A 12,479-nucleotide genomic window follows, 5' to 3' on the forward strand; every position below is an offset into this window, starting at 1 on the left:
TCAAAGACCAACATCCTCAAAGCTGCACATGCACACACACACACACACACACATACACATACACACACACGCACACACAGATGCATATGAACCGGGTCTCAATAGATACACATTCCTCCATGTGCATGTATTTGAGAGAGTATCCGTGTATATCTGTGCATGAATGCTATTTATGTGCATGGGTGCACATGTGTGTGTGTGTGTGTGTTGTGTGTACAATATGTGTGTGTTGTGTGAATGTACGTGTGTATGTATCTATGTGTGTGTGTGTGTGTGTTTGTGTGTGTGTGTTGTGATATGTGCATGTGTATGTACCTCTGCATGTATGTATCTGTGTGTGTGTGTTATTGTGTGTGTGTTTTGTGTGTATGTGCATGTGTATGTACCTCTGTGTGTATGCATCTGTGTGTGTGTGTGTGTGTGTGTGTGTGTGTGTGTTTCAGCAGGTGGGGAGTGCATCAGTCTTCCTGTGGCTTATCTGTCCAGATGTGGCTCTCCTGCCCCCCCCCCCCCCCCCCACGTCCCCTCCTCCGCCCCTGCAGTCATAACTCAGGTGGTGCCGGGCGATGTCCGTGACCCCTCCATCATCCCTCGCCGCCTCGGGGGAGCGGCCCGCTCCGCTCTGCTCCGCTCCTCGCCACGCCGCGCTGAAACCACAACACCTGCAGCCGAAAACACAACACATTTCAAAACAGGGGGATAAAAATAACGCGCCATAACCGCAACGGCTACAGAGTCAACTCTCTCTGACTACTAGCGTTGTCACCTCTCTCTCTCTCTCTCTCTCTCTCTCTGCTGAGAATGGATAACATTTGCGGTGCAACAGAACAGAGTAGGTGTGTTTGCGTGGTTGTGTCAACCTTAACAGTGGAATAATGAGCCGGGCATGTGGTGCAGGAAATGAACAAATGAAAACAGGCCTCTTGCTCTTTGTCTTTGTAAATAAAGCTTATGTTTTGAAAAAAAAAAAGACTTTTTGCCTTCTGCTTTTTTGTTGTTGTTGTTGCTGTTGGACCTCTCCATGGACACCTCTTGGGTTAAATTACCTTGGATGTCTTTTTCATGACATTCAGTCTGCAGCAGTGAGCAGCTTTATGACGCGATAATATGCTTTGAGGATAAGTGCGAAGAGAAAAGCAGGTAGTTCTCCGTGTTGTCTTTTTTCATCTCCCCATTTATCCTGATGCAGGAAATTGGAGGGTGGGGGGGGGGGGGGGGGGGGCATAAATGCGGGCCCTGTTTAAAAGGCTCTCACTATTAGAGTAGATGACAGGCAAAGTGGTGAGCGGTGCATGTCATGGAGCTTGCGTGTGTGTGCGTGTGTGTGTGTGTGTGTGTATGTGTGTTTATGCAGAAGTCAGAACGCTACAGTGAGTTATAGAGTTATTATCTCTCCCACACAGGATGCAGGAGCCTGCTGCATTATGATAAATCAGAGATGAGAAGACAGTCATAAAAGAGTAATAAAAATCAATAAAAAGCTGTTTGCTCACACGTCGGCGCTGTCGAGGAGGTCTCAAAGGAGGGTGGAGTAAGTGTGTGTGTGTGTGTGTGTGTGTGTGTGTGTGTGTGTGTGTGTGTGTGTGTGTGTGAGTGTGTGTGTGTGTGTGTGAGTGTGTGTGTGTGTGTGCATGTGTGTTTTGAAGAGGTAGCTATTAGGAAAGTTGAGTTGTCCTGCCATGACGAAGACTATTACGGCCCCTTAATGAAAGTGGATGAAAGAGTTTACACATATACGTACTTCCTTATTCCAGTACACATAATCTGTATCTCTCTTACACACACTCAATCTCATTTACATCCACAAGCACACACACACACACACACACACACTCACACACACACACACACACACACACATGCACACGCACATACACACACACACACACACACACACACTCACACACACGTATGTACACACACAGTACACACACACACACAAATGTCTTAACCCTCATTTAAACTTTTCCATTTCCCACACACATATGAACTTTAACGACCTTCAACATTATGACACTTCATGAACTACTAGTCCAGGCTCATCCTGCTTTCGACGAGAATGGGCGAAAGTTCATTCCGTTTCAAAGAAATAGCCATAGTCATCCTATCTTAAATGATGACTAAATTGACCAGGTCACATTGAAATCCGTACTGCAGTTTTTTCTCGATTGCTGCAATGCTTGCGTGAACTCTGACAACCCATTGTCAAAACAACTAACACGCAGGTCTACACAGAATCTCACCTGTGAATAGATGTTTTCCTTTTCTTCAGCATAGGGAAACCAATAGTTTGATGTCTTTGAATGGCATCTGTATCAAATGTTTTGCAACAGGCGTGAGAAATGTGTGAACCCAATGAAAATGAAAGTAGCCTAACACACAGTCTCTGTAGGCAGCCCAGGCTCTGAACACTGGACACAAACAAAAGTGGGGGCAGCCTCTCCCCCCATACAAGAACAAAAACCCTGCGTGGAATTTCTCTGGGAATACAGAAGGGAGGAGTAAGCTACCTCTCTAGTGTGTTTCGTCTGGTCCTTGGTTAAAATATAATATCCGTTTTTCTTTGCACAAAAGTGTCTGCTAATAAATCTAAATACAAACACAAGCACACAACAAATGTGAATTCCTGCACAACCCCTGACTGCACCTGCAGAGGTCACTGACTAAAGGTATAATTATCATGTTTGATGTTTTGTACCTTTCCAAAGCACAGTTTAGAAATAGAGTGTGAGAGAGTGAAAACCATGAAGGCAGCAGAGAGGGGTGAGATGGGAGAGGCCAGATCAAGAGAGAGAGAGAGAGCAGAGTATTGGGAAGTCCCAGAGGGGGCACCCTTGGTTACAGCGGATCCTCGGAGACCAGGCCGTCCCTTAGAGGGGCCTTTGAGGACTCCGTCTCCAGCCCCTCCGATGCTCACCTGCGCGATGGCAGCGTGCCTCTCTCCACGCCAACCAACAGACATCCCTCCATCTCCATGGTTACCAGCAGGGCAGATTCCTCCAGGTGGGCCCACAGGGTTAACTTACAGGGGAGTGGGAGGAGGGGGTGTTAACAAACAAATGTACGCATGCATGCACACACACACACACACACACGCACACACGCACATTCACTACGCTCTGTCTTTCTCTTACTCACACACACCACACACTCCCTCTTCCTTTCTCTCCCTGTCTCTCTCTCTCTCACACACACCATACAATCAGTACATGCCCAATGCATCTCTCCCTTGCCATTTCCAATTGCACTGTATTATGCTATGAAAACAACAAGGTCACAACAAGGACACACTAAGTCATCGGAGCACTGATAATAGAAAAGTATGGGAAAACAGCAAAGCCTGCCACAAACACCACAGGACAGGAAAGAAGCCTTTAGGGGATTTCTCCAACTCCAGATGGCATTTGTTTGATTTAGATTGCAGTTGCGTAGGTTATCTGTCCTTTTTTTTTATTAACCAGCTTCGTCTTTGGAGAGATAATTAAGACCAGACCTTTGTTCAGTGTTGTGCGTCACAACAGTACATACTGATCACTGTTATTGGACTGGGACATGGAGTGTCGAAAAGACTCTCAATGGGTCAGCCATTTACAGAAAAAATAATGTGACCAGAATCAGAATCAAATCGTTAAGTAAGGAAACTATCTGTCATATCAATCATCACTCAGCCTAAAGCAAACACTCAGCCTAAAACACTGGCCCAGTGTCCAGTGAAATTGCAGTTGGAGATAGCCTACACCTCCTCCTGGAACTGCAAATGTTTGCAAGGAAAAGGAGAAAAAACACATGTCGAAGAAAACAACCAACAGGAGGATAGGCTGCTAGTTTGCCGCAGGCCACGCAGGGTCAAGTATGGGAGGCAGCCATCGCGGAGAAGCGAATAGAACAGACTACAAGGCAAACGACTGCCACCTTCTGGACACTGTCTGAAACGCGACATCGGGAATATCACAAATATAAATGTGAAATGTGTGGCAGAATATCCAATGTTTGATGATAACCCTCCCAAATGAGTGAATACATGTTTATAAACAAAGTTGAGATGAAGAGCAGCTAATAAAAATCACGGGCTTAAGCATGGCACAGATGATGATTGTAGGCTACATCATTTGTTATTTGGTTATATGAAAATGGAGTTCGGCATATTGACTACAACCATAAAAACGTCACACATAGACATGTTCTCTGAGAGATTTGATCCGAAATTAACATATAGCCTAGGCCTACTGATTGACCGCATTATGGATTTCCCTGTTCACCCCTATTCAAAACTCTTCCTTCGTCCTTCCAATGGCAGGCTGTGTCCGTATACCATTCAAAAACTTATGTAGGTTGTATCAATATAGCAAGCAAAATACTTCCTGTGGTTCACTCTGGCCGGACAGACAAATGGACCTGTCTGAACGCGTGATGTCATCTGGCGGAAGATGTAGAGTGGCGGCTGCTGCAGGTTGTTATGTTCCAGGGGAAGGCGTTTGACAGCTTGCCAGTGGGTTAGAAAAAAAATCGGAGGAGAATAGACCCTGGCTGGCTCATTACTAGGAAAGAGGCGTCATCTGCCTCCATAGAAAGCAAGGGAGTGTTTATTTGCCTTTGCGCCCTGTACATAGCTTACCTAACGAGGAGATGGTTTTATTTTGACGAACGGCTGATTTTCATTAGGGGTAGGATTTTTTTTTATTAGCGACGCACCGCTGGTTGAGGCTTCGTCGTCAATGTGGCCATGAATCCGGCTGAACAGACGGTGACATGGCTCATCACCCTCGGCGTGCTGGAATCGCCGAAAAAGACCATTTCGGACCCCGAAGGTTTTTTGCAGACATCGTTAAAAGATGGGGTGGTGTTATGCAGACTGCTGGAGCGACTGCGTCCAGGCACTACAGAGAAAGTAAGGACATGATTTCGGGCTCATCCTGCCGCATTGGCCCCGCTCATTCTGTATATATGTGTGTGTATGTGTGTGTTTATCCAAACAGCCGCTTTCTGTGTCCGCGGCATAATGCCTGAATAATATCCTGCCTCTCTCAGTCCACTGGCTCATGAAATAGCCTAGATATTTTTGTAGGTCACAACCACATTGGTTATTATCCGATATAAACAACAGAAGACAGCAGCACACACAGTCAACACATTACCCCCGCATTATGGCTAGCTCAATATGCGCCAAGGTGTTGAGCGCGAGCCTTTTTCAGAGCCGCGCGTAAATATCGGTCTGTTGCGGGAAACCACAGAGGAGGGGATACTTGTTGTAGCCAACAGACACATATAGGATTATAGGGGAAAGTCTTTTATCGTTTCATATCCTACAGTGAATTTTAGCGTGTGCTCGTGTAGTCCACGATTATATTCCATATAGACAATTATTTGCGAGCCTATCTGTTTGGACATAGCGTAACCTGTTCTGCCAGGGGCGAATCCCTTGCAAATCGCATTACATGGGTTTTCGGAGTGGTTTGCATGAATGTAACCTACATCTGTAACAGATTAACGGATGCTACAGATTCATTTCACATAGGCTACAAGCGTGGGCCGCCATTGACTGCAAAAAAGACAGCACAAAGGACCCTTTCCACATTTAAAGAAACAGGGCAGAGTTTTAGGGGTCGGTTTGGTTTCTTCGACTTCACTATATGATACACACCATTGTTTGCCCCTACGATTGTGCACACAGTTGGTCTCTCAGTCAGTCAAGTTTCACGTAGTGTAATACCAGCTGGCTACCCAAAAAGATACCTGAACAAATAGTTATTTTGGGCAAGGGCAAATGGGAGGATAGCCTATGTGGCTGAAATGATGGGCAGCAGACCTTTAGCACCACCGGTATCTAAGACAATCCAGTTTGGCCAACATTGGACAAAAACTGTGCAACTGATAAAATGTTTGTGTATATATTTTGAGATTAACCAGAATCGAATAATTTAACTCCAGAGACCAACCCATACTGCATGCTACTGCACAGTCCATATACAAAGACAGAAGTAGCCTATATAGAAAATGTGATCTTTCACAGATTCAGATTTTGTACTTCTCTTCAGTATTTTAAGTCGTCTCTCCACCACTGTTGACTTCATATTGTAGATTGTAGAAATAAGAATTCATCTATCCCGCCTTTCCAGTGTCCCCTCAGTAAAGCAGTGCCATTCTGTGGTGTCTTTTTCGAAAACGTCATTTCCCCTCCTCTACCCCTCACTTCCCTAAGACGGGATTTGTTCGTGGGACTGTTGAGTGCAAGAGATGTTGGAAAGGCGAGGGACGTTACGTCCAAGTCTACTCGGCTCACGTCCTCTTTTTTGTTGAATGGTTATCGAGGTTAGGGATAAAGCACACCCGCGTCTAACTTGAAATTGTGCTGAAAAATTGCTATTTTACTTCAAATCTAGATTTACCAGGAACCTAAGAACGACAACGAGTGCTTGAACAACATCAAGGAGTTTCTCAAAGGCTGCACCGCGTTTCGGGTCGAGGTAAGTTATTATATGTGTGTGTGTGTGTGTGTGTGTGTGTGTTTTGGTTTGGTTAATTGATTTGACACAAATTCCGCCTGTGTGATAATTATGATTTCCAGCAGCTTGTGTCTTTCAGGGATAGAGCAGTGCAGACTATACTGGTAATGCTGGATAGCAAGCAAACAATCAACAAAGGGGACATGGGATGAAGACTGCCCGTGGGAGGCTGAATTGGTCCGAGTGCAGTCTCATGTAGCTATCTGAAAGAAAGCCCTGTTTTGTCAGTGATCAGCCAGCCTTTAAAACTAACACCATCGTGATATTTGCCTCAACAGTTGCAACAATTAAGAACACATTGTAACATTATGTAGCTTTTAGGTTGCCTTTTTATTCTACTATCACGGTCGTATTCTATGTTGCCGAGGAGAATACGTTATCCTAAAACCGTCTTCTGTGTATTTACGCGTGGCATTGTAGTGTCTTCTCCCAACTGGCCTCTGCCCAAGCTTAGCACAGTAACTAGTCATTACTTTTGCCGCAAGCAAAGATTATCGCTTCATTTACTCTGGATTTGCTTTGCTGAAAATGTCAGTGAAGGTGGTCGTCAAACTGTTGGGCTGAGGATTTTTTTGGCTCTAGCATTTGAGTCACCAAATTTCACTCAAGGCAACACAACACAACTATTTTGTATGTTTGTTGACAAACACTCAGTGTCTCAGTGCATCTATATGAACTAAGCTTAAGTGCATTCCTCAAAAATAATTAATAGCGTAAAGTTATAATTGCAAAGTCAGAATTCTAAACGCTTCTTATAGCTTGGGATTTGATATAAAACGTAGACACTACTTTTTGAAGAGAATTATTTTTAATTAGTAAGCTTAGTGAGTAAGCATGTTGCTGTTAAAGCAAAACTTTTCCCTTCAAGACAAGACTTTTTACTCAGAGGTGAGTCACACTGGAGCCAGATATGACAAAACACCACAGTCATAGTCTTGATATGAAGGATTGCCCAGTAGGCATAAGGAAACAGGCTGCGTGTGGAAGGTGAGGCACAAAGGGCCAGGCAGCCGTGCATTATGCGCATCCATTATGTGGCAGATGGGCTTGGTGGTTTAATGTTTGTTTGGGGGTCCCTGTAGCACAGAGGAGGGTGAGCCCCTAACCCAGATGGACTCGGCTTCGTATAGCGTCAGGGCACGGGGGTCTTCTTACCCAGCTCTGGTACAAAGGCTTTTTATGTTGTTATTTTACTACCACTGAAATCTTCCTCTCTTCTGCCCTCGTTGTGATGTTAGGTTTGGTTTGTTTTTGTCGGTGACCTATAGCAATTTTGTTTGGTCTGTGTTGGACCGTCAATTGTACAATATTATGATAATGTAATTGTAATATAAATAATAATTTAAAAAAAACCTTCAGGAGGGGTTAAATAGGAGGTAATTTATTTGTCTTGTGGAGAAAACATAAACCATCTTCACATCTTTGAGGATCTTGAGGAGAGTGGAGGAGTTGGACATATCTTATCACCTTGTGATGTTGCCTACCATCCAGGCTCTTTCCTTTTCTCTTCCTCCTTCTCTCTGTCTCTCTCTCTTTCTTTCTCGTTTATATTTCAGTCCCAAAATATCAAATTAGGTGCTATCAACAGCAATTAGGAGGTGTCCCGCCAGGCTTTTTATGGTTTAATAGGGACTGGGTGATTCAGCGCTTCTGTGAATATGTACTCAGAGCCTGAGGGCTCGCGGGAATTCAATCAGGTAATTTGGTGTTTAGATGTTAGTGTGCCTCGCTTGCCTCCATAGGCCAAATTGCTTCATTAGATTTCACCCTCGGCAGGAGAGACGTAGACAACAGAGTCACAGCACACACATACGCAGCATTATGAGATGTTGTTAATCTTACAGTGTAACTATTGCATTCCTTGCATTAACCTGTAACCGTAGATAGCTGGTGCATAGCGGTGCAGTATGTGTGCGTTGTGTAAATCTCCCTCCCGACGCCAGAAGAGTAGTGCTAGTGAGAAGGCTAGGGGCCGCTCGCACGACTACCGATTCGAGGTGCTGCGGTTTGTGGGTTCGAGTCCTAGTGCTATAGTGCACGGCTAAGTCCCGCGGTCAACACAACGCTGGTTTCACTGGCTGCCTCCAAACTCTTGCCAGTCAAGGTACAAGGCTACAGAGTTAGCTGCTGACTCTTGTGTGTGCATGGGTCTTGGTACTTGGTTCTGATCCGACAAGCATGCGTGCTTAGGCTCTGATCTGTCCCATAGTCCTCCTCTTAGTCTTGCTACTGTCCTCAAACGATGGGGATTGCCCTGTCAGTGGTGAGGGATTGGCCATGTTCTTCCATTCAGGTCAGTGGGCATTGGCCCCTCCAATCATGCTGTCCTCGGGAGGTATGTGGCCTTAACTGGGGCCCATGATGATCTTAAAGCAGATCCAGCACCACATTCTTCAGCCTCTCAGATAAGCAGAGATGGTAGATATCCCCCACCACACACACACACACACACACACACACACACACACACACACACACACACACAAACACACCACCTGCTTTTGCTTAGTAGGATCTGCTCTGGCTGTGGAATTTGCCGTCAAACAATAAGGAAGTGTTGTCTGATGGTTTGTGATAAGTGTGGATTGTTGGGGTGTGTTGGAGTGTGCTTGAGGCGGTCATGCATTGCATCCCCATTTCACTAGTCTTGTTTAGGGTTTCAGACAGGACCCCCAAGTCTTCCAGCTGAGTCTGATTGAGATAAGATCTAGAGTTCAGAAATATCTCTTGTTCAGAACCCTCTAGCTCCTTGTTCCTGTAGCACCTCAGGCTGTGCTTCTCTCTCTATCTCTCTCACGCTTTCTCTCTCTCTCACTCACTCTTTCTCTCTCTCACTCTATATCAGTCTGCCTGTCTGTCTTTTTATTCTCTCACTCATCTGCTGACTCCATATTTTCTTTACCTCTTGCTGCTTTCTCCTCCTCTCTTGCCCTCTCTTTATATCTGTGCCTCTGTATGGCTTTGTCTCTATATTTGTGTCTCTATTTCTCTGTCTGTCTTCATCTGACCCGCTTGCACTCTCTCTGTCTGACTCTGTCTTTCTTCTCTCTCTCTCTCTCTCCTTCCTCCTCCTCCTCCTCCTCCTCTCCTCAGTCCCTCTATAGAGAGCTGGTGTGTGCTGCACTGCAGCCCAGGGCTGGGCTGGGCTGGGCTGGCAGTGCTTGGGCCCCAGCTGGGTGATGCCCAGACAAGCTTCCCTTTGTGCGGTGTGGACCGGTGGCCTAGAGGGCTCCGTCTTTGCTGGTTTAGCATGACGACCATGATGTCTCTAGTGAGACTGCAGTGCAGTCAGGTCTGGTGCAGATGACCCTTCCTAGCCTAGTGTTCTAGTTAGGATGCATATGAAAATCTGTGTATGACCCTTTCTAGCGTTGGGGTGCAGACGACCCCTCCTAGTCCTAGTGTTCTAGTTAGGATGCAGATGAATGTCTGTGTATGACCCTTCCTAGTGTTGTGGTGCAGATGACCCTTCCTAGCGTTGGGGGTGCAGATGACCCTTCCTTGTCCTACTGTTCTAGTTAGGATGCATATGAATATCTGTGTATGACCCTTCCTAGTGTTGGGGTGCAGACGACCCCTCCTAGTCCTACTGTTCTAGTTAGGATGCATATGAATATCTGTGTATGACCCTTCCTAGTGTTGGGGTGCAGACGACCCCTCCTAGTCCTACTGTTCTAGTTAGGATGCATATGAATATCTGTGTATGACCCTTCCTAGTGTTGGGGTGCAGACGACCCCTCCTAGTCCTAGTGTTCTAGTTCGGATGCAGATGAATGTCTGTGCATGACCCCTGCTAGTGCCTGAGTGAAGAGTCATGTATCTTTCCTGTGCTGTGCTTACTGCTTCATGTGCTTCAATAATGAACTTGTACATTCAGTCCTCTCTGGGGATTCATCCACGATGACTCTTGTGTACGCATTTGATAACTTGTGTGTGTCATTTAGTAGGAATCTTCTTTTGAAAGGCTGATTGAGGTCTTTGCAGTGAAAATGTAGCTTTTGTCTGGACTCGTTCTTATTTACGCATGAGGCAGTGGACAGCTGAGCTGAGTTTCTGCTTGTCTTAGTGATTCCTCGCCAGGTCTGGCAGACGTAGAGAAACTGATCAGGATGGAACTTGGGCAAGAAAAACAGGCCGTGGCTTGTGGATAAGCTGGAGTATGAGGAGAGGAGTGCAGTCATTCTATTTTAATGGTGTGTGTGTTTGAGTATGGAGTGCGAGAGTCACTTTTACACTTTGGGAGGTTGGAATCACCAGAGACCTCACCTCGTGGCTCAGTTAGGTTGTGAAGGCGGTGTGTTTGTCTGCTCCATATGATTGACACTCTTCTGTTTTACAGTGTGAGTGTGGGTTGAGATGAATACTGACCCGGCCAAGTAGCACTTTTTGCACCATAGCATAGTCGCGAATTTTTGCTAGTCTCATATTTTTTTTTTACCAGTCATGAATATTAAAGCCGGTCAACTAGATTCAGTGCAGACAAGTTATATAAGTAAGAGCGCAGCGGCCCCATCATGCATGGCTCTGGAACCTTCCGTCAGTTGCACTTCATACTTGATTTGATCAATGAAGTATCTATTTATCTATCTATCTCTATCTATCTATCTATTCTAATATATTGTGCTATATCTCTGTATATGATGTTAGTTATGTAGTATACTAGCAGTATAGTATCATATAGTATGTCTTATTGCATTATGGTACAGGATAGCCTATCCGCATAGGCCTGTAATCTATTGCTTTTGTACAGAAGCCAGTAGAGAGGTCCGTCATTGGCAGCATTGGCAATAGCATTTCGATTGTGTTACTGCTCTACTCAGTTACAGGGTAGCAGCAGTAGCAGCAGCAGTGTTGTTTGTGCAAATTGCTACTTTACAGCACTCAAGCTAGTCATTCATTTCTAATTAGGCTTCAGGATGTTCGTTACAGCCAGTTTTGCCTCTTAGGCATTGTTTACTGAATGTGTTTTTGTGCCTGGCAAGACTTCAATTGCATGTTTGCAAATGTGTGCATGCTAATTAGAAAGTGTTAAATATTGATGTATGATGATGCTATCGTACATGACCTTACAGTAGAGTTTTGTTTTGGAGGTGTGAATTGTAACATTATATAATTTTTATGGATGTTTGAAAGTTGTAAATTGTAGTTATAGGAGAAATATTGTCTGAAATATGACACACACATGCTCAGTCATCCTAAGTCTGGTTGTTCCCAGTCATTGTGGCAGGAGGGCAAATGAATTGCGTGTGTCGGGTTGCTGATGAAATGCCATTGTTATCTCCACCGACGTGATTGGGTCTGGTGCCTCAGCTGGAAATGAACCTGGCTGGCTGTTCTTGCGCAAGTGGGGCAGCATTGTTTTACTCACACACACACACACACACAGACAGACACACACACACGCACACTGATTCACTGATGTAGACTCACAAAAAGTCGTAAGCGTCACCCCACACACACAAATGTAGACTTATTTTGACACAGTCACAAAAAGATACTGATATAGCACCACACACACAGACACACACACGCACACGCACACGCACACGCACACGCACACGCACACGCACACGCACACATACACATACACACACACATACACACACACACACTCTTCCCCCCCATTCTCTGGGGGCATATCTGTAATCAGAGCGGAAAGTAAAGGGAAACCCATATCTCATAGTCCCTGGCTCCTGGCTGGCTCACGGCCACTGCCGCCACTGCCACAGTGCAGGGCAAAGCCACCCGATCACTCACCAACACACGTCACACCTCCACGTCCATGCACACGCAACTCTATCCCATCCACATCCACACACACACACACACACACACGCACACACACATACATGCGCGTAACTCAGCTGCCACCACATCCATATCCACAATCATACACACATAACTCCACCTCGTCCATATCCACATTCATACACACGTAACTCTACCACAGCCAGGTCCACACAGAGAAAATGCATG

The 12,479-nt window shown here is 45.4% G+C and overlaps 1 protein-coding gene across 4 annotated transcripts in view; it reads left to right on the top strand.

Annotated features, from left to right (window-relative positions):
• The first annotated feature begins 4,501 nt into the window (after positions 1-4,501).
• The window catches only part of arhgef7a (Rho guanine nucleotide exchange factor (GEF) 7a), a 33,148-nt gene continuing 25,170 nt past the window's right edge, over positions 4,502-12,479 (top strand). For 2 of the 4 annotated variants that reach the window (XM_062534502.1, XM_062534503.1), the window contains exons 1-2: positions 4,503-4,888; positions 6,381-6,464. In XM_062534502.1, the coding sequence (XP_062390486.1) occupies positions 4,724-4,888; positions 6,381-6,464 (249 nt within the window). In that variant the 5' untranslated portion in view covers positions 4,503-4,723. Of the gene's footprint in view, positions 4,889-6,380; positions 6,465-12,479 lie in introns of all 4 variants that reach the window. The other 2 variants (XM_062534504.1, XM_062534501.1) reach the window with 2 other exon arrangements.

The sequence above is a fragment of the Sardina pilchardus genome, chromosome 4, assembly GCF_963854185.1.
Source record: "Sardina pilchardus chromosome 4, fSarPil1.1, whole genome shotgun sequence".
Classification (NCBI taxonomy): Eukaryota; Metazoa; Chordata; class Actinopteri; order Clupeiformes; family Clupeidae; genus Sardina; species Sardina pilchardus.